Source organism: Pleurodeles waltl, chromosome 5 (assembly GCF_031143425.1).
Source record: "Pleurodeles waltl isolate 20211129_DDA chromosome 5, aPleWal1.hap1.20221129, whole genome shotgun sequence".
Lineage (NCBI taxonomy): Eukaryota > Metazoa > Chordata > Amphibia > Caudata > Salamandridae > Pleurodeles > Pleurodeles waltl.
In genome coordinates, this window is record NC_090444.1 from 1253600443 (window position 1) to 1253623760 (window position 23318).

At 46.9% G+C, this 23318-nt stretch overlaps 1 protein-coding gene across 1 annotated transcript in view; it reads right to left on the reverse strand.

Annotated features, from left to right (window-relative positions):
- MDN1 (midasin AAA ATPase 1) overlaps positions 1–23318 on the reverse strand; it is a 1740009-nt gene that overhangs the window by 523762 nt on the left and 1192929 nt on the right. The window contains exons 58-59 of the mRNA XM_069235499.1: positions 18318–18444; positions 17995–18165 (exon numbers count right to left, since the gene is read on the reverse strand). Of these exons, the coding sequence (XP_069091600.1) occupies positions 17995–18165; positions 18318–18444 (298 nt within the window). The remainder of the gene's footprint in view (positions 1–17994; positions 18166–18317; positions 18445–23318) is intronic.

Sequence of the window (23318 nt, forward strand, 5' to 3'; positions counted from 1 at the left end):
AGAGACCTCGATGCGATAATCCAATACTTTTGCAGTAAAGGCCCGATTTCTATGAGGGAACTTTTATCACTGCCTACCCGGACTTCACCCAAGAAGTGCAGCGCCAACGCTACTCCTACATGAAAATTAAACGACGTCTCCGTGAACATAACATTAATTATGCCATGATGTTTCCCGCTAAACTTAGGGTGATTGCGGAGGACCGCACTCACGTTTTCACCACCCCGGCTGATGCCTGGACAAGGATGCACACCAAGGGCATAGCACAGACCCAAGAAGAGGCAGGTGACAGGGATGTGTGGCTCACATCGCTGGCACGGAAGAGACTCAGAAAACAGTCAAAGGCGCAAACCACGGAAACACAAGCTGCGGCCGAGAGGGCAAGAGTGTTGAAAGAAGCGTCTTTGCCCACACACAAATTGCTTTTGGAGTGCTGCAAGCCACTTTGAGCAAACATACGGACTCGGACTCCGGCAGCTCCGACTCGCAATTACGGAAGCGCTAAAGGGACTGGCGTTCACACCCCGATCTGCAGATGTGCTGTGATTACCACAGGGTGTTTTTCCTTTCCATTGTCCTGCATTGGTACCTCAAGGGCATGGGGTTGAGTAATTTTGGAATGGCATTGCCTTTACATACATGCACCAGTCTAATATCCTTTTTCTTTCCATTTGCAACATATTGATTTAGGACCTGTGTGATAACGTGGTTATAAACCTTGGGAGCGCCGATACGTTTATTCTTTGTTTAAATGATGGGGGCCCCTTATAAGGGCTTCCATCAATTGCTACCATGGCTCCCCAGATGGTATTTATATGGATACAGTCCTCTGATATAAGAAGTGTACTGTGTTTTTTGCTCATACGGATGGCAGTTAGAAAATTGCAACTAAGCCACTGTTTTTGGGGGTTTAAAGGGGTGTTGGGGAGGTACGTGGGATCTTGTTTATGTTTATCAGGTCTATCTGGATCGTAATGTATATCCTCACAGCTGTTGGTTCACTGTAATCTTCAAAAATGTAGTAGTGAAACTTTAAATTGAGTTGGGACCCGAAGTACAACACACGCACAAATATTGTATACTATTATATGGTTCACTGAGCATTATGTATGAGTATAACATAATTACATGGAATGTGCGAGGCATGGCCGAGCAGGGCAAGAGACATCGAATTTATACCTACTTCAAGCGTCAGAGAATACACATCGCTATCCTGCAGGAAACACATTTATTGGAAGCTGATTTGCAGGCATTGGCGGGGACAGATTTTAGGTACATCATTCTCGGCTTATGCGAGGGGAGTACTAGTGTGGATAGCGCAAGGGGTGCCATATGTCCAACACACACAAGATAGATCAGGGGAGTAGATATGTGGTGACCGAGGGGCAGCTTGATGGCAAACAACTCACGATAATAGGGATTTACGCCCCTAACATCGCGTTGAGCGAATTCCTCCGTACAATGTCCCCAGCGCTGCTCATGACCCCTACAGCGTCTGCCATTTGGGGTGGTGATTTTATTAGCACTCCAGGCGCATCGCTGGATTGTTCGACATCGTCTCCATCGGGGTCGGCATGTAGGCGTGACGATAGTTCACTGGCAACCTGGGCAGGGGGACTTGGGATTGCACAATATTTGGCGCATTGGTCACCAGGCACACAGGGAATACTCATTCTACTCCGCGCCCCACAAGATACACACTAGGATAGATATTCTGTGGGGGACTCCAGATATATGTTCTTTAGTTATAGATGACCAAGACACTCTCTGATCACTCCCCGTGAAATTGCGGTGGGGCAGGGGACACCCCGCTGTCCCTGTTTGGCAATTACAGGGGGAAGCCCTGCTGGATCAGTTCTTCAAGGAAGAATTGAATACAATAATAAAGCAGTACTGGGAATTAAACAAGGGTTCTACAGCAACAAGAGCGATGGAGAGGGATGCACACAAGGTTGTCGTGCAGGGGTCACTCTCTTTCAGCTTCCTGGGGAGTGCGTCTCTCCAAGGAAAGATGAAAGTGGCGGTCATTCGAAGATAACTTATTTCAGACAGACAAAACTAATGAGCTGCTCAGTATCTTTCTCACATTGTGGCAGGAACGCTACTTTATTATACAACAGCTTCCATGTAATTATTCAGTGAGAGGAGCATTTCTATGATGGGACTATCACAGAACCTCTACGAGTTGTGACTGAGATACAGCCCTACTGACTCTGTCCCCACATTAAGGTATGAGGTTTAGACGATCCTAACTGATCTGACAGAGGGTACTCCAGATATGATCTCTTTAGTACAGCATCAAATACAGATAGGCGTACACAAACATTAGCAACAATTGCCACGATTGAATTGTTGCTCACCATTTTAACAATGCTGACTACAGTATTATGTCTTATTTTTCACATGATCTCAGCACATGCTTTTTATACAAGAACACAGTCATTTCAATAAATGTTTTGAAAATGCTTTTCGTATCTTTCTTGTGTTTACACCTTGGGTGTACAAGAGTAACTAATGAAAGGGTTAGCTCTGTTTCCACCGAATCCTTGGGAATCAGTGTCATGATTGAGGTTGCCAACAACATCTTTCCACATATTGTGGATTGGATATGGTACTGTGAACTAGCTAGCAGAGATACAACAAGAGTTACTGATGGTATAAGTGGGCAGAGTCTTGTTAGTGTGCATCTAATACACAGTCCTGCTATAGGAGTTTGAATACTTTACTCCCCTTGCCAAGTCCGTGGCCACTAGGTTAACTTGGACGTGCTCATTCCTGATTATCTTCAGAACTCAGGGCAAGAGTTACTGGAGGGAAGGCATACTGGAGTTGTGAGTTCCACGTCAGGCAGAATGCTTCCTCCAGTTATGGTGTTTACACCTTCCCCCAGTTAGAGGTGCCTTTGAAACTCCAAGCACAAAACCACTAACACTGTGCATTCTCTGAGGCGGCAAATAGATCGAGCCAAGGTTCTCTCCAATTGTGGAAAAGACATTGCACCAATACTAGGTGTAACTACCACTCGTGATCTGCTAGGTGTCTATAGCTCACATTGTCGGCCCTGGCTTTAAAAAATCATGCCAAGAGGTTCACCACCAGAAAGATCCCTTGATGGTCCAGCCACTGGCACAAGGTACAGGAGCCCCACACCGCTTTGCTTCTTACAATACCACATAGCAGAGGTGTTGTCTATAAGCACCTGCGTCTGCCTTATTTTGATGAGCGGCAGAAAAGGCTTTCAACACCAAGCACAAGGCCCTCAGCTCTAGAAGGTTGATATGGAGCTGTGCCTCTGCTGAAGATCAGAGACCTCTTATCTCCACCTCTCCAAGATAGAAGCCCCAACCTGTAAGTCACATCTGTCCCCTCTCGGAGGGATAGAGAGGAGGTGGGTGGGGTGTGGGGGAATGGGGGGGTGTCTGCTGAGTTTATTGAGGTATCCAGTAACCCAAACTCCAGATCTTTTGTAGTCTCCTCCAAAATCCAGATATGGTCAGAGAGGTCCCCTTAATGGTGGGACCAGACTTCAGATCCAACTGCATGGGTTTACATATGCCACCTGGCATGTTTGACTAACAGAATGCAGGAGGCCATCGGTCACTGAAATCCAAAGCAGTGGCTGAAACATTAGGGTCTCAGCCTGAATGTTCTGGACTCTCCTTTCCGGGATATAGGAACAAAATCGAACCATTTCCAGAATGGCCCTGATGAAGGGGAGCATGTAAGATGCAAATTAGGCACTTTGATAGTGAACCCCAAAGATGACACTAGGTTTGTCGTAGTCTGGAAGTGGTTGACTACTACCCAGGGCGAACGTGCCTTCAGAGAAAACTGGAACCCCTGATGTTCAGGGGATGTTGCTACCACTGCTATCACTTATCACCTAAGTAGCCCAAAAAGGAGATCTGATCACTCTCTGGGGTGACCTCCTATGAGGAGGGGTCATGGACGTCAGCTGCCTGCCCTACCCAGTCAGATGCTTCCAGAGGCCTCTGCATTTCTTGGTTCCAAGACGGCAGAGCCAAGGGGCCACCTGGAGGAGCTCTGGGCACCACCCTAGGGATGGAAATGGTCAGGAGAACAGTCAATCCCCTTTCCATTGTGTGTTTCACGCTACAGCAGGGACCAGTGGCTCATAGACTGGTGCATACTGGATTATGCAAGGAGGGCACCAAATGTGCCATTCAAAGCAGTCCGGTGGCGCAGGGAGGCTACTCCTCCCCAGCCTAGTATCACCTATTTCCAAAGGAGAGCAGGTTGCACCCTTCTCCTACAGGAAATCCTTTGTTCTGCTGTCCCCTGTTCAAGCTAGTCAAGCAGCAGGGGGGCAGAATTGTGTCTGGGGGGATGCAGCATCCCAGGCTGCCCACGGATCCTTTAAGAATGGTGGGAGCTTAACTAGGGGATCCTCTAAGGAACCCGCAAGGGTGCATGGAATTATGCAACCAATACAGGAATCAGTACTGGGGTATGATTCCGACATGTGTGATACCAAACATGCCCAGGTTCGGAATTACCATTATGTAGCTGGACCACAGGTCAGTGGCCAGTACATAGATAAAAAGGCTTTCCACACTTACGAAGTCCAGGGAATTGGAACTGGGGCTCATAGGGGCACCTCTGGTCATGCAGGGATGCCCACACACACAGGGACATGCACCCTGCCCTTTGGGCTGAAAGGGCCTACCATAGGGGTGACTTAGAGTGACCTGGTGTAGTGGCCAGCAGTGAAAGGGTGCATGCACCTTTTCACGCAGGCTGCAAATGGCAGGCCTGTAGGCACAGTGTGCATGGGCTCACCTGGGTGGAATAATACATGCTGCAGCCTATGGGAGACCCCTAGTGTACCAATGACCTAGGAACCCAAGTACCATCTACCAGGACATACAGGGGTACACCAGTATGCCAATTGTGGGATGTATGAAGTACAACAATAACTACATTTGGTTGGAGGAGACCGCACAATCACTGGGGTCCTCATTAGCAGTATTGCACTCTAAACAGTCTAAGCACACTGACATCAGACAAAAACTGTGGGTAACCATATGAGAAAGAGGGGACTTTCCTACAGAACACCAACAATCATTTTGGGTCCAGGCGATGGAGTCTCACTTCTTCCTTAGAAAGAGGTGCAGTTAGTATAAAGTAGGCAAGGTGATGGATGGGCCTACATGAAAGGCGTGACCACCTTTGAAAAAAGCAGGATAGATGGAAAGGTAGGGAGGCTTAGATGACCATGCCTGCCACACACTCATCCTGCGGGCAAATGTAATAGCCACAAGGAAAAACGTTCTTAATGTGACAAGCCTGAGAGAACAATTGTTGAGAGGCTCAAAAGGAGCGGCGCACATCAGAAATGTCAGAACCAAATTCAAATACTACTGGGGCATAATGAATGGGGAAGGAATAAACATATGAGGTAGACCTTAAAGGACACAAATTACAATAGGAGAATTAAACAAAGAAGGTTGATTAAGCAATCTCAACAACACAGATAAATAACCTTTTAGAGTCACCACAGCAGATCCCTGCTGGGCCAGAGAAAGGGTAAACAACAGGACCTCAAAAAGAGGGACAGAGAGGGGGTCATCAGACTTGTCTGTGCACCATGCCACAAATTTCTTCCACCAACAGGCATATTTCATTTTGGTGGAAGAAAGCCTGGCTGCTAAGGTACAAGTGACTTACCTTTGGTAACAATATATTTGGTTGAGGCATATTCTAGTTGCAGATTCCTTACCTTAGAATTTACCCCAGGTGTCAAACTGGATCTGGAGATTTGTCTTCAAGCAATACCCATGCATGTCGGTAGGTGGCATCGGCAGACTCCATGGGCATAGTCGTCACCGTGATGACATCAGGAGTAGTAAATAGACTCAGCCTCAGCGCATTGACATCAGTTTCTTTTCACAACTTTCCACGCCAAAGTGCAGAGCCACAAAGAACAAGGAGATTGGTGCGCCGGAGCTAAGGACAAGAATGGGGAATCCCTGTCCCTAGAAATCAGTTCACAAGCGGGGAGGATGGGTGGGTCGGTAAGGAATCTGCAACTAGAATATATCTCTACCAGATGTATCGTTACCGAAGGTAAGTAACTTGTACAACTGATAGAGACTTCTAGTTGCAGATTCCTTACCTTAGAATATATACCCAAGCAATACCATCCTCGGATGTGGGCTGCGAACCAAGATCTTACTAGAAAGTCCTGCAGGATCGAAGATCCAAAATAGCCGTCCCGATGGACCTGACAAGGATGCCCACGTAGCTGCCTGGCAGATATCCAGGACAAGAGCTCCACGGCAGTGGCACTGGTGGAATAAGCGTGCAAGCCCTCAGGTGGTTGCGTCAAGGCCAAAGCGTACCACATCTTGATGCAAAGTACCACCCATCGAGAGGTGGTACGTTTTGCATCGCCTTCCCTTTCTTCACACCCACATATCCAAAAAAGAGATGATCGTCCACCTGGAAATCTTTAGTACGATTCAGATAGAACACCAACGCTCTTTTTGGGTCCAGACAGTGGAGTCTCTCCTCCTCATGAGAAGGATGTGGAGGTGCGTAAAAGTAGGCAAGGTGATGGACTGGCCTACATGAAAAGGTGTAACGACCTTGGGAAGGAAGGAAACCTTAGTGCACAACACCACTTTGTCAGGGTGCACAGACCATATGGGGGCTTTGAAGAAAGAGCTGAAGCTCACTCACTCTGTTTTTCTTGTTGCCATCACTTCTGCTCAGTCTTAAAAGTGAGGAGCATCGGCTTGAATGGAGTACACATTAAGAAAGTAGGGACAAGATTGAGGTCCCACTGAGGCATGATGACTGGACTGGGAGGAAACAAATGGGTGAGACCTTTAAGGAAGCGATTGACAGTATGAGTGAAGGTAACCCAAGAAAGGCTGAAATAGCCAATGAATACCCTTTAAGAGTGCCCAAAGCCGAGCCCTGCTGGGTTAAAGAATGAACAAAAGAACCTCAAAGAGCAGAGAGGGGGTCAACAGTTTTGTTGGTACACCATGCCACAAATTTATGCAAATGACAGGCATATACCATTTTGGTGGAGGGACGCCTGGCTGTCAAGATAACATCACAGACTTCGGGTGGAAGATAAAAAGCAGTCATCTGCCACCGCTAAATCTCCACTCATGAAGGCAGAGATTGGACAGGTTCGGGTGGAGAACCGTCTTCTGCTGCTGCAACAAAAGATCCTCCCAAAGAGGCAGTATGAGTGGAGGATCGTTGGCCATGCTCAATAGCTCTGGATACCATAATCTCCGTGCCCAGTCTGGAGCCACCAAAATGACTTGGGCCTGGTCATTCTTGATCTTCTTGAGAACTCTGGGCACAAGTGGTATAGGCGTAAAAGAGGACAGAGTTCCACTCAGGACGAAAAGTGTCTCAGAACAAGTGCAGCCTTGGAAACTCCAATGCGCAAAACAGCTGACATAGCGTGTTCTCTGAGGAGGCAAACAGATCTAACCAAGGCTCTCCCCACTGCTGAAAGAGACCTTGCACCATCTCCAGACAGAGACTCATTTGTGATCGGCTATGCATCAATGGCTGAGTTAGTCTGCTCTGTCATTCACAGAGCCCACCAGATGTTGAACCACCAAGGTAATGTCCCGAGATGTTCCAGCCATGTCCAGAGGCATAGTGCCTCCTGACAAAGGGTCCAGGACCCTACCCCGCCCTGTTTGTTGCAGTACCACATGGCGGTAGCATTTTATGTCCATGAACACTTGCACTACTTTCCCTTTGAGAGAGGGAAGAAATGCTTTCAACGCAAGCCTGAAATCCCGGAGCTCCAGAAGATTGATATGGAGCCCAGACTCCGCCAGAGACCAGACTCCTCTGATCTCTGCCTCTCCCATGTGGCCACTCCATCTAAGAAGTAACGCATCTGTCACTATGGATAGATCTGGCTGGGGAAGGAAGAGGGATCTGCCGTGGACCCAATGGGGATTCGAAAGCCACCACTGCAGGTCTTTCGCAGTGCCCTCTGAGATCTGGACCATGTCAGAGATTTCCCTGATGCTGCTCCCACTGGAACATAAGGTCCCATTACAGAGCCTGCATATGGAATCTGGCATGTGTCACCAGCAGGATGCAGGAGGCCATGAGACCCAGCAGCCTAAAAGTCATTCTAGCTGAAATCCAGGATAGAGACTGAAAGATCGGTATCATAGCCTGAATATCCCGGACTCAGCGCTTGGGAGGACAAATCCTAAACTGCACCTTGTCCAGACCAACTCCCGTGAAAGGGAGTGTTTGAGAGGGTGTCAGGTGTGACTTCAGCACGCTTATAGTGAACTCTACTAAATGCAGAAGGTTGGCCTTAGTCTGGAGGTGGCAGACAACAACCTGAGGCGAGCCTGACTTCAGCAGCCAGTCATCGAGGTAGGGGAAGACAAACCCCTGACCTGTGCTAAAGAGCTGCAATCCCCGCCATTACACCTTGGTGAACACCCGAGGGGCAGTGGTGAATTGAAATTGCTTGTGGCCAACTGTGAACCACAAATTACGTCTCTGGGCAGGCAGTAGGGGAATATGGAAAGAAGAGTCCTACAAGTCCAACGTCTCCTGGGTTCAGAGCAAATAAAGCCTGTGCCAGATTGAGTATTTTCAACTTCCTGGATGTAGGAAAGTGCCTTTTTTATACATGGTTACCGCCCCAAATCTAGCCCCCCCCCCCCCCCCCCCAACACCCCTTTTGCCTAGTACGGATGCTAATTTGACTGACTGGGTGCTGGGATTCTGCTAACCAGGCCCCAGCAGCAGTGTTATTTCCCCAAACTGTACCATTACACACCCCTGGCACACAGCTAAGTCCTTTGTAAAAGGTACCAGTGGTACCAAGGGCTCTGGCCAGGAAGGGGCCTTAAGGGCTGTGTAGGAAGTAGGCTCTGTATATACTATTTCAAAGTAAGAGATAGTGTGCAAAGAGTCCCAGGGTTCCCATTAGAGGTAAGATAAAGGCAAAATTAGATAATTCTAATGCTCTATTTTGTGGTAGTGTGGTCGAGCAGTAGGCTTATCAGAGGGTAGTGTTAAGCATTTCTTGTACACACACAGGCAATAAATGAGGAACACACACTCAAAGACTTAACTCCAGGACAATAGTTTTTATATAGAAAAATATATTTTCTTAATTTATTTTTACAACCACAAGTTCAAGATTTGAAGTAAATACATAAAATGCAAGGTACTCCACACAGTTAAGTTAGGAACTTTGAATTAGAGCAATAACATATACAGTTTTTGTTAAAATGACAATAAGCTATTTTAAAAGTAGACAGTGCAAAAAGCAACAGTTCCTGGGGGAGGTAAGTATTGGTTAGATTGTGAAGTAAGTAAGACACTTACAAGTCTCAGTTCCTGGGCATAGGCAGCCCACTGTTGGGGGTTCAAGGCAACCCCAAAGTTACCACACCAGCAGCTCAGGGTAGGTCAGGTGCAGAGGTCCAAGAGGTGCCCAAAACATATAAGCGCCTTTGGAGAACAGGGGTGCTCTGGTTCCAGTCTGCCAGCAGGTAAGTACCCGCATCCTCGGGGGCACAAGTAGGCACACAAAACACACCCTCAGCGGCAGAGGCGGCTGGGTGCAGTGTGCAAAGCAGGCGTTGGGTTTTGTATTGATTTCAATGGAGGGACCCGGAGTCACTCTACCTTTGCATGCAGGGCACAGGGGGGGCTTCTCAGGCCAGCCACTGACTGGGCTAGGCAGAAGGTCCCCTGGGGGTCACTCCTGCACTGAGGTTTGGTTCCTTCTGGTCCTGGGGGCTGCGGGTGCAGTGCTTGGTCCAGGTGTCGGGTCCCTTGTTACAGGCAGTTGCGGTCAGGTGGAGCCTCTGGATTCTCTCTGCAGGCGTCGCTGTGGGGGATCCAGGGGGGTCGTCTCGGGCTACTCACTGGTTTGCAGTCGCATGGGAATCCTCCCTGTGGTGTTAGTTCTCTGGATCTCGAGCAGGGGGCGTCGGGTGCAGAGTGTGAAGTCTCACGCTTCAGGCGGGAAGAGTGAGGTCTTTAAAGTTGAAGAAAAGTTGCACGTTTGTTGCAGGTTGCTGAGCAGAGCTGCTGCTCACTGGAGTTTCTTGGTTCTGGGGGTCAGGGCAGTCCTCAGAGGCTTCAGAGGTCGCTGGTCCCTGTTGGATGCGTCGCTGGTTGCAAATTTGTGAGTCAGGAGACAGGCCTGTAGGGCTGGGGCCAGAGCAGTTGTCGTCTTCTGTCGTCTCTGCAGGGCTTGTAGGTCAGCAGTCCTTCTTGTTTCTTCAGGTTGCAGGAATCTGATTTCCTGGGTTATTGGGTGCCCCTAAATAGTAGATTTAGGGGTGTGTTTAGGTCTAGGAGTGCAGTAGCCAATGGCTACTGTCCTGGAGGGTGGCTACATCCTCTTTGTGCCTCCTCCCTGTGGGGTGGGGGGCACATCCCTAATCCTATTGGGGGAATCCTCCAAAACTAAGATGGAGGATTTCTAAAGGCAGGGGTCACCTCCGCTGAGGGCACCTTAGGGGCTGTTCTGACTGGTGGGTGACTCCAACTTGTTTTTCTAATTATGTCCTCTACCCTTGCCGCCAATAGGGGGGCAGTGGCCAGAGGGGCGAGAATCTCCACTAGCTGGGATGCCCTGGGGCGCAGTAACAAAGGGGGTGAGCCTTTGCTACAGTTCCTGCAGGGGGAGGTGAGAAGCACCTCCACCCAGTGCAGGCTTTGTACCTGGCCACAGAGTGACAAAGGCACTCTTCCCCATGTGGCCAGCAACTCGCCTGGTTGTGGCAGGCTGGTAGAAACTGGTCGGCCCCACACTAGAAGTCGGGTTGGTATTCATCTCTAAGATGCCCTCTGGGTGCATGTTACAATAACTTCCACACTGGCATCATTTGCATGCCCTCTGTGTGCATTTTTTTATAAATCCAACACTGGCATCAGTGTCGGTTTATTATTCTGAGAAGTTTGATACCAAACTTCCCAGTATTCAGTGTAGCTACTATGGAACTGTGGAGTTCTTGTTTGACCAACTCCCAGACCATATACTCTTATGGCTACCCTGCACTTACAATGTCTAAGGTTTTGCTTAGACACTGTAGGGGCATAGTGATCATGCACATATGCCCTCACCTGTGGTATAGTGCACCCTGCCTTAGGGCTGTAAGGCCTGCTAGAGGGGTGACTTATGCCACAGGCAGTGTGAGGTTGGCATGGCACTCTGAGGGGAGTGCCATGTCGACTTAGTCATTTTCTCCCCACCAGCACACAAGCTGTGAGGCAGTGTGCATGTGCTGAGTGAGGGGCCCCCAGGGTGGCATAAGACATGCTACAGGCCTTATAGACCTTCCCTGGCACCAGGGCCCTTGGTTCCAGGGGTACCAGTTACAAGGGACTTATCTGAGTGCCAGGGCTGTGCCAATTGTGGAAGCAAAGGTACAGTTTAGGGAAAGAACAATGGTGCTGGGGCCTAGTTAGCAGGGTCCCAGCACACTTCCAATCAAAACTTAGCATCAGCAAAGGCAAAAAGTCAGGGGGTAACCATGCCAAGGAGGCATTTCCTTACAAGCTGCATCGTATATTGTGCCACCTTAAGGTATACCTCACCAAACACATGCATACTGCCAGTGCAGATTGCATGTGTTGGTAAGAAAAAAAGTAGTCGGCATGGCACCCCTCCCAGAGTCCCATGCCCACAAACCACTGCCTGTGGCATAAGTAAATCATCCCACCAGCCCTAAGGCAAAGTCCACTATACCACAGGTGAGGGCATAGCTGCATGAGCAATATGCACCTACAGTGTTTAAGTCCATTCTTAGACATTGTAAGTGCAGTGTGGCCATATTAAGAACATGGGCTGGGAGTTTGTCATTACAACTCCACAGCTCCAAGATGGCTTCATTGAAGACTGTGAAGTGTGGCATCAAACTTCTTAGCACAATAAATCCACTATGATGTCAGTGTTTGATTTCCTGTAAAATGCACATAGAGGGCATCTTAGAGATGCCCCATCTATTTCACCCAAACCTCAAGTGTAGGGCGGACAGGTCTGTGCCAACCTGCCACTAACAGACAAGTTTCTGGGGTAAGGAACAAAGCCTGCTCTGGTGGAGGTGCTTCACACCTCCCCCCTGCAGGAACTGCAACGCTTGGCAGTGAGCTTCAAAAGGCTCAGGCCTCCTGTTACACTCCAGCCAGTTGAAGATATTACCCCCCCCCCCACACACACACACCTCCTCCCCCTGGAGCCAAGCCCCACTTTTGGTGGCTGGTTCGGTGGGAAAATGAGGAAAAACAAGGAGGGACCACTGCAGCTCGGACCGCCCTGACGATGTCCAGAGCTCAAGTGACCCCCTCATTGCAGAATCCTCCATCTTGTTTTGGAGGCAAGGGACCAATAGGTATTGGAATGTGCCCCCCAACTGTACTTACCTGCAACAAAGATCTTTTGATTCTAGAAATAAAGCAACAAAACATTTTTTCAATATAAAAACATTGGCCTGGAGTTAATCATTGAGCGTGTGCCTCATTTCTTGACTGTGTGTGTACAACAAATGTTTTGCGCTACCCTCTGAGAAGTCTAACTGCTCGACCACACTACCACAAAAGAGAGAATCAGTATTATCTAATTTAGCCTCTGTTAAGCATCTGGGGATCCACTGGACTCTGTGCACACTATACCTCATTTGGTATAGTATATACAGAGCCAGCTTCCTACAAATACCACAATAGTCAGTCAGTAACTCTCATTCAGGAAAGGACCACACCAGGTGTTGCAAAAATAAAGTATTCTTTATTACAACACTACTCCAATACTAACATTGGTATATCTCCATTTGGAGATATCTACACACAAAGTACACACTTAAAAACAAACAGGAATAGCATAGAAATACATGAGGCCCTATGGGGGGACCAAACCATATACTAAGAAAGTGGTATTAGAATGGAGGTGCCCAACCAAGGTAAGTGTTATAATCCCTGGGGCTGTGGGACTAAGACATTACCAGAGGTAAGTACCATAAATCCCACAGGAGCCCGGGTGCAGAGTTGTTATCGAGCCAGGTGTCCCATGGGCTAAAACAGGACCGTCATGGTTGGATTTATGGATTCAGGACACTTCCGGGTAGACCCAGAGGAACCCAGTCGGCACAAAGAAGGTTGGATAGTGCCTCGACTTGTGGATACCAGGAGACTGGAGTACCAACAGCAGGGAGCCAAAGTGCAAAAGGACGAAGTGGTGTTGTAAACCCTTGTTAGAGTCAATGGAAACTTCTGTTGTCCAGCTGCTACTGCAACCTGGGGACCAGGCGAGTGGAACCCATGGGTGGATTCTGGACGTGAAGAACCTGAAAAAGGGGACAGTGTCCAGACCACTCAGAGATGTCCAGGCAGTGCAGGTGGGCAATGCCCACCCTCTTGGAGGTAAAGTTCCTGCAGGATGGTGAAGAAATTAGTCCAGCTGCAAAGTCCAGGGGGATGCAGGAGATCCTTGGAGGTGCCCACGAGCTGTCCTAAGTCAGTCGCTGGATTGCAGGAGGGTCAGGGGTCAGGAGGGCCACCAACAAGCCTTGGCAAATGCAAATAGCTGATGCAAGGAACATTGCAGGTTTTTGAGGACCAGCAAGGTCCTTGTGACTCGACTCTTGGAAGGGAGTCAGGGCAAGCCTTTAGCTGGAAGGAAAGTCAGCCGGAGCCTGAGAAGCCTACATGAGTGACCCACTGGCACCAGGCACAGGGAGACACAGAGGCCTCAGCAGCACAACACCACCATCACGTTGCAGGAGCTGCCGAGTGGAACTTGATCTTGGAGTTGCAGAGTGCTGGAGGGTGGGGCTTCTTGGATCTTGAAGATCTTCTGCAGGAAGAGCCAACAAACCTTGGCAAGGGCAACAGTCACTGTGCACTGGGGTTCCATTCCCGGGGTCGTAGCAAGAGTCCACCAACTCCCAAGTTGGTCAGCAGACAAGTTAGACCTGGAAAGGACCACAGAACCACCACCTGTGTGCAGGCACTTTTCACCGTCTGTGGGAAAGCAGGATCCACCAGCAGGGAATAGGCAGGATTTCCTGGTCTGAACAGTCAGATGCTCCGAGAGGCCCCTGTCCACCTTGTTTCCAAGATGACAATCAACCGGCCACCTGGCAGAGCTCTGTGCTCCAACCTTATGGAGGAGCTGGACAGGAGGGTGGTCACTTTCCTGTCCTTTGTGTGGTTTCAAGCTAGAGTGGGAAACCAGGGGTTCCTGAACTTGTGCAAACCGGATTATGCCACGAGGGCACCAAATGTCCCTTCAAAACCGTCTGGTGGCGCTCAGAGGACACCCCACCCCAGCTGGGAAACACCTCTTTTAATGGTAGAGGTGGTCACACCTCTCTCTTGCAGGAAATCCTTTGTTCTGCCTTCCCCTCCTTGAGTTAGGCTCATCAGCAGAAAGGGAGAACAGTGTCTACTACATACCTTAAGATGGCTACCTCTCACTTACAAAGCCAAGGGAATGGAGTTTGGATTTGCAGGGGTACCCTGCTCAGGCCTACCATAGGGGTGACTATCAGTATCTAAGTGCAGTGACCGTGATATAAGGCAAGCCTTATGTCTGAAGTGAAAGGTGCATGCCCAATTCACACAGGCTGTCCTGGCAGTCCTGCGGACAGTTTGCATAGGCTCCCATGGGTGGCATAACATGCTGCAGCCCATGGGGGACCGCCCCCGGTGTACCAATGCTTTGGGTACCTAGTACCATATACTAGGGACTGACATGGGTGCACCAGTATACCAACTGTCAGTTGTAAATGTTTACCTTCAACCAAATTTAGAGGAGAGAGCACAGACACTGCGGGTCCTGATTAGTAGGATCCCCGTGGACTACACTCTGAACACACTGACACAAAGGAAGAAAATGGGGGTAACTAAGTCCGAAAAATGCTACTTTCCTACACCCTGACCTCCACAGATGAGCTGCAAACACCGGACCTGGCAGTAGCTTTGCAGTCTTTAAAACAAAACTTCAGACAACTTGGCTTGCAGTGGACCAATTTAGTGGATTCTGCATCAAGCAACAAACTTTTCCCAATAGATGGCTTACTCTGATTTCATACTGGGACACCTCGCCACCAAGAGGACATCATGGAAGGAAGGTCAAATGCACTCACTGCCACCCCTACACTAACCTCCGTCTAATGGTGGGCACCAAGGCCTTTAGTGCCAAGCCAATCACCAGCAGAGCTAACAGAATGATGTGGAGCCGGATCTCCGCTGGAGACCAGAGTCATCTGATTTCCATCTTTCCCAGATGACCCCAAACGAATACAGATGCATCAGTCACCACTGTCCAATTCTGGTGAGGGGCCTACCAATGACCCAATCGCTTTTCAGCAGCTACTACTGCAGGTATTTTGCAGTCTCCCTCGCAATCTAGATACAATTCTCACAGTATGGGCTGCCCGTTGTCCCTGATGCCCTGGGCAAGTCACAGCCTAATCCATGAAAGGGATAGGAGACCTGCTGGGCTTGTGGCATGGTCTGTCTATGGTAGAATTGAAACTCCGAATGTATCCTCGGATGGGTTAAAATTGCTGATGGAACTGCCTGGATCGGGCAGGCAGGACTAAGGAACATGCCGTAATCCTGCTTTCTTTAAAACGCTACTGGGTGAAGTCTGATTTTTCACCAAATAGCAAGGATGCTTCAACATCCTGGGAGGAGTCTGGCAAGGGCCAAAGTGCTACACTCGTACCATCACCCAATCTCTGCAGTCAGTCATGTCAAAGCTAGAACAAATAACAAATGTAGCTATGTCATGACTATGCTAGAGAGACAGGGTCAGAGACACACTTAAGTCATCCGGAACTGCCAGTAAAACTTGAACCATCATGTCTATAAAGCATGGGAGTATTGGCCTAGAAGTCAGCTGGAGAATACTGATCGAAGAGCAAGGATCTTAGAGAAAAGATTGTGCTCCTTAGACTCACAATCAGGTGGGGTACTGGGGGAGGTGCTGGCAGTTACTGGTGGATGTCTGCCCTACCAAGTTCTCTGGTGTGGCACAGTGTGCAAGAAAGTCAGGGTCATTTGGTGCTGGTTGATGGAGCTTAGTGACCTGCACATTAACGGGTAGTCCCAAACAAGTTTTTGCCCAAAAAGGTATCTGTGAGGGCCTCATTAAATGGTAGTAGGTGTTCCGGAGATCTTAGCCAACTTGGATTACCTTTGTCAGAACATTGGTCTTCCCCGCCCAAGTAGGGAGCTGTAGTACTGCCACCCTCCGCATAACATCAGAGGTTGAGGTTTGTATGCCAGCAGGACCAGGAAGATAAACTAAGCCAGTACCTGTAGCAGTATCACAACTACTGGCATCTTGTAGTTCTTCATACCAGTTTTCCTCATCATAATCCCTTCATCAAAGTTGACATTTTCAGAAACAGTGCTGAAAAGATTGTGCAAAGTTCTGGGTCCTACTGCATTGTAAGGGCATGGCATCAGAATTAGTGGGGTAGTCACCTAGCTGTGCTCCAATGGGAGGAGGGTGCATCCTCTGTCGAGGTCCTGGTGGATTCTGCTCAGAGACAAAGCATAATAATAGGTTGCACAATCCTCTTCCAGCATTAATGCGAATGGAACGGACGCAGAGGGTGGACTCGAAACTAAAGTCGGCACAGAGCAGGTGCTGAACTCAAAGCAGGCTTGCGAGGCGCAGATGGTCCTGACTGCTGGTACTGATCATAAGCCATGGATAAACTGAAATACTTAGTAGTAAGCAAAGCAAAAAGCAAAAGCCCCACTCTGACTTTAAATAAAAAATACTGTTGTATTCTTGACACTCATTGAAAGGATGAAACACTTTGTCTTTCTCACCTAAAATTCTGGGAGAAAAGGATACACATCAAAAGCTATTTGTTAAGGGTCTCTTTCCTTCTTTGTTTCCACAAGTGACACCAGATTTCTTTTTTTAACTGTGCAGTGATGCTACGAACTATGAATAATACACAACAGAATATTGTTTTTTTAAATGAGACCATTTTTCACATTTAGGACTGCTGATATGAGAATAATAATAATAGCAAGCAATGAAGTATAAAAATGAAAATTAACGTTACTATCGACATGGAAGCATAGCAGTGGTATCACTTTAATATACGTATAGTATGAGGCCTAGCTGTCAGTCTGCTTTACATAGATCTGACCCCTTCTTATAAAAAGCGGTCTGTTAGGGCGATATTCACATGCACTCTGGGACATAAGTAAGATCTTGCAGGCAATACTTGAAGAATTTTGAGCCTCCCTGGCTGAAACCACTCAGGAGGGTCATAGAACAGACAAATACATGACACTGGACACTAATGACTGGGCATTTGGACCTAACGTGGTGCTGTGGTATCAAATACGGATGAGATCTATGGGTGGCTTCTCTGGAGACATGCAGGCACCACTCATGGACATAAGTTTCAAAGGTTCATGCCTACATGGAGAAAAGGGCGATCCGGTTCTGGAAGTATTTTAAAGAGAGCTGGACCAAGGCACTTTCCTTGAAACATTTTAGTTCTGACACAAAATTCTTTCAGCTGTGTGTCCCATTCAGGGATATTTCAGAGGTGTGAAGTACTGGCAGCTCCAACGTCCACTACCCCTGCAAGAGACATCCCAGTCCCTTAAAGGCATCGACAGGGATCAAGCAGACAACACCCAGGCCACAAGAAACCAACTTTCCAGTCCCCAGTATCTAAACCACATTAGTATGACCTTAGCGGCACATGACCCCTCTGCAGGAGATCCAAAAAGATATTGAGGAAAAATTAATTGATCTCTTAAATGCGAAAACAGAGACCGTTAGTGTGCCACAATGTATGTGGAAACGTTGCAGTGATTTGCATGAAACTGTGTATCCAAGTACCAAAATAAACAATCAGCACTGTCACCAATAACATTTACAGTTATGTTCTCTCCTTATCATTATGCTATTTCCACTGACACAATCAAGATTAACAAATGTCTAGGCATAGTTTATCAGGCACATACCTTCACAGAAGGGTCCAAGAGGGACTTCTGCTTTTTTTTCTCATCTGCGCAGGCTTCTGGCTTCCACAACGACCAATACTCTGGGTCAGTCGTTACAGTACTGCTCCAGAAGGTCTCAAAGGCGCTGTTTAACAAATCTGACCACAACAAAGTCACATCTTCATGTATATTCTATGGTGGTTAAAGAGAAAAATGAAAATTAGTCTCCAATAAATCTGCAACACTTATAACAATTTCCACTATATAACCCTGCTTTTTCATGCACATTAAATTCGAAAAGCTGTCATAGCTGTTGCCTTTGCAACAGGAATAAATCTTACTACCTTCTTGAGATGCAGTAGGTACCAAAAACTCTTCAAATGCTGTGCTGATGCTGGTGTTAACTTAAGGCAATAGGCAGCGTGCTGACTCAACTCCGAAAGTATGAGCGATCCTTGATTGTTTTTCTCTCTGTCAAATGCAGCAAACAGAAAAGAATAAAACAACTTATAACAGTGTTAGACTTGTATAAGTTGTGCCACTTGACATATCAGTTTTAGTTTAGTGAACTGAATGGACACTAACTGAAAAAGCATGTGAAAACAAGTCTCAAACAAAACTTTGGCACAGCAAACAGGTTACAAAATATAGACATATGCACTATATACATTTGTCACTCGATAACCAACAACACAATTTCAGGACAGTTTACTGGAAATTTTTACACTAGCACAACTGCACGCACACACACACACACACACACACACACACACACACACACACACACACACACACACACACACCCCCGGAGGGGATTGGTTTGTGAGGTTGTATCTGTAATTTATGTTTTCACCTTGGGCCCCTTCACATTCAAGCTTAACTGCATCTAACCTATTTGAGAAAACTATGATAACTGGTTAGAGAGCTGGGAAGTAGGGGAGAGAAAAATAGAAATAGATTGAGAAAGCGGTATAGAGTACAACACAAATGGAGAGGCAGAAAAGAAAGACATACGAAAAGTGGAAGAGCAAGAGACTGGCAACAGTAATTTCCACAGTAATATAATCTTGTGGACAATTACTAGCAAATTACCTCTGTGTGTTTCTGAGCAAACACCATTTTGTTTTTCTGATTTTCATTGGTTTTGGCTTACTCAGGTATGTTTGTTCTCTAATGCAACTAAATATAGAGCTAGATTACAAGGGTCTTCTGCAAGAGTCGGGCTAGAGGATTGATCAGTAGAAAAATAGATTCAATCAGTAAGAAAAGTTGCTATATAATGGCCATTGTTTGTTGCCTTCTTCAAAGCACGAATTGGGTGGAGAACAGAAATTGAAATTCTTCACTGAATTACTATACCAAAAACAGGTATGCTGTGTAAAGAGTCCACATACCCCAAATAAGTGGACCGATGCTTCCTCTAGCTAGCTCAAGGTGCTTTGTTTAGGGTAGTGTAGTGCAGCAGCCTTAGGCTTATCAGAGAGGTGTTAGACATTTGTTAAATGCATACAGTCAATAAATGATACACACACAAGTAAAGAGATGCACACCAATTTAGAAAAATAACATTTTTGTATATTTAACACCAAGAAGTTCATATTTGTGTGAGTACTTTGAGTTATCGCTTTTGAAGTATACAGAAATACACTTGCACTTGTATCTTTAAAGCGGTAATGTCATCTTAAGGGAAAGAAAAACATACTGCATATGGGTACTTTGCAACGACTTACATGACTGTTCTTCGGGATTTATGGGGCAAGGTCCAAGGGAGCACCGACAGGTCACCTCGGTCAGCTATGTGGCGTCCTGGTGCAGAGGTGCTTTTCAGCATCAGGTGCCCCGTTGGTTTCATTGGGAAAAAGTCGTGGTAAAGTGAAGCAACAAGGAAGGACTGGGAAGTAGAACCCACACAGGGCTCTTACCTTGGGGGTCTTGGGCACATAGGGACACCAGTGACCAACCCCAATTCGGGCGGGGTGCGGTGCGGGGAGGAGGAGGGGGTGTGTACAGTGCTGCTTTGTCCAGCGGGGTCAAGCTGTGGAAGGCACTCACGGGGTTTGGTTGCCTGCAGAAAGAAGCTTCAGCAAGGGTGGGGGTGGGGGGTAGTCCAGCTAAACCCAAGGTGGGGTTCAACTCCTGAGGGTCGCTGAGCCTCAGAGGCACCGCTGGTTTACGGCAACTCAGGCTGGGGGGCTGGTGTGCAGTGCAGCTTTGTCCAGTGGGGTTAACGCTCTGGAGGCTCTTGAGTCAGTCTCTTTGGTGCCTGCAAAAGTGCAGGGAAGTAGCTCCTCTATTCCATGGGAGATGCTGGCTGTTTCTTGAAGTGCTGGCAGCACTTCCAGGCTTTTGGACGCTGATCAGCTGCAGGACGAGTCGTCTTTTGCACATTTGTCAGAGACAACAGGCAGTTAAGCAGGGCTGGCACCAAGTCAGTCACTGTTCCTCAGTTCTTGCGATTCTTCAATGTCCTCCTTCTTAGGTCAGTAGAATCTGCTTTCCTGCTGCTAGGGGCTACCCTAAATACTAGATTTAACAGCCTTATGGAAAGTGAAGCATAGCAGTCAATGGGCTACATGCCCTTAGGGTCACTATACCTCTCATATGATAACTTCCTGTGGAGGGTGGTCATCACCGAGATGGCAGAATTGGTAGAATTTTCCTAGAGTGGGGTAGCTCTCCTTAGGGGTGTGTCTGATCTAGGTGTACTCCACTCCACGCCTCATAGCATAGCTAATTTCCAATCTGTCATGCTGCCAAATGGGCCTCAGGAGAGGGGGTGGCATCCTGTGCGTCTAGGTGTTGCATATCAGAGGTGACAGGGGCTTCATAGATCCTGGCTTTGGTATGCTAAATCACTCATAATGCTGGAAAAGGTCTGAACACCTTTGTCCGGAGCACACATTGTTTCTGTGATCCGAGAGCATGGGCTCTCACCTGCTGAGGATCAGATATCTGACTGTGATGGCAGATGGGAAATATCGTTTACGATGATGCATTTACTACGAAATGCATTTACAACTATGCCATTACTACTAATTTGCCTTTATCATGAGTATACCTTTACCACGCAAGCCTTTACAATTAATTTCGTTCTAGAGGCATGAATGGTCAAGGTGCATGCATGGTTGAAAAGGTTTTGCAGGTAAGTACATGTAAGTACTAAGTGGTTTAAGAGAGTGTGTGTGTGTGTGTGTATGTTTTTTAGGGTGGGTATAGGTTTTAGGGTGGTAAGGACATTTTTGGGTTTTCGGGTGGGTATGGGTTTTCGGGTGGTAAGGGTATTTTTAGGTTTTAGGGTGCGTATGGGATTAAGGGTGGTAAGGGAATTTTTGGGTTTTAGGTGGGTATGTGTTAAAGGGTAGTAATGGCATTTTTAGGTTTTAGAGTGGGTATAGGATTGAGGGTGGTAAGGGTTTTGGGCTGGTAAGGGCATTTTTTGGTTTTAGGCTGGGTGTGGGTTACTGGAACAGTAAGGGCATTTTTAGGTTTTAGGGTGGGCACTGGTTTTGGGGTGGGAAAGAAATCACTGGGGTTTAGGATGAGTGAGGTTTGTGGGTGGCTATATATATATATATATATAATATATATTTAAACATACCCACAAATATACACAATATATATAACAAATGTCACTTACCCAATGGGAGGAGAGAGGGTGCATGTGAATCTGCAGCACTTCATGCTAAGAACAGATGTACACTGGGTAAGTTACATTTTCCGTTCAATGGCATGTGTAGCTGCAGATACCCATGCTGTGCATAGACTAAAAAGCAGTTTTCCTCCCAAGTGAGAGGTGGTTAGCCCGTAGGAGTTGAAGTGGTTTGAAATAGTGTTTTTAAAACTGCTAGTCCAACTTTGGCTTGTAGTCTAGATAACACATCCACACAACAATGCTTTGTGAATGTATGTGGTGTGGACCATGTGGCTGCTTTGCATATATATTGTTATTTTTCCTAAGAATGCCGTGGAGGCACCCTTTTTTCTAGTGGAATGTGCTTTTGGAGTTAATAGCTGCCTTTTTACTTTAAGGTAGCATGTTTGAATACATCTTACAATCCATCTACCTAATCATTGTTTTGAAATGAGGTTACCTTGAAGAGGTTGTTGGAAAGCAACAAAACGTTGTTTAGTTTTCCTAAAGTCCTTTGTTCTGTCTACAAAATACATTAGAACTCTTTTAGGATCAAGAGTGCGTAGAGCTCTTTCAGCAGCAGAGTCTGGCTTACTCTTCTCAATGAAGTAATTGCTACTAAGAAAGCAACCTTCCATGTTAGAAATTGAATAGCACAAGAGTGCATGGGTTCGAATGGGGGACCCATAAGTCCTGTGAATACAATATTAAGATTCCATGCTGGAACTGCTGGAGTTTTAGGTGGAATAATGCGTTTAAGTTCTTCCATAAATGCTTTTATGACAAGAACTCTAAAGAGAGAGGTATGTTGTATGTTTTGTAGGTAGGCTGATCTGGCCGCTAGATGATTCTTAACAGGAAAAAACAAGATTTGCTTTTTGTAAATAAAACAAATACACCATTTCTTGTACTGATGCTTTAAGTAGATCTATATTTTTAGGTTGACAGTAGTAGATACACCGTTTTCATTTATTTGCATAGCATTGTCTGGTTGTTGGTATGCATGCTTGTTTTAGAACATTCATGCATTCTAATGGAAGCTGTAAATATCCAAACTCTAGGACTTCAGGAGCCACTGGGACGCCTGATTTGACACGTTGTCTAAGTTAACAGGTCTGGTCTGTTTGGAAACTTGTGATGGGGTACTACTGACAGATCTAGAAGTGTTGTCTACAAGTGTTGGCGTGCCCACGTGGGAGCTATGAGTATCATGGTGAGAGAAGTGCAACACATTTTGTTGACCAGAAACTGAATTAACAGTAGAGGGGGAAAAGCATAAACAAATATCCATGACCAGTTGATCCATAGAGCATTGCCTTTGGGCTGAGGGTGTGGGTTTCTGGATGCAAAGTTTTGGCATTTTGCATTTTGGCCTGTTACGAAAAGGTCTATGTTTGGTGTTCCCCACATTTAAAAGTAATATTGAACTACCTGTGGGTGAATCTCCCATTGGTGTATTTGCTGTTGCATCCTGCTTAGTAGGTCTGCTAGCTGGTTGTGTATTCCTGGGATGTATTCTGCTAGCAGGTGAATGTGATTGTTAACTGCCCACTTCCAAATAGTTTGTGCTAGAAGGGACAATTGGGATGAGTGTCCCTCCACCCTGCTGTTTTGTGTATGATCTGTGCTTGGAATGCTTTGATCACTAAGAACACTGCCAGGAATTCCAAGTGGTTAATGTGGTAAGTTTGTTGGATTGAGTTCCATTCTCCCT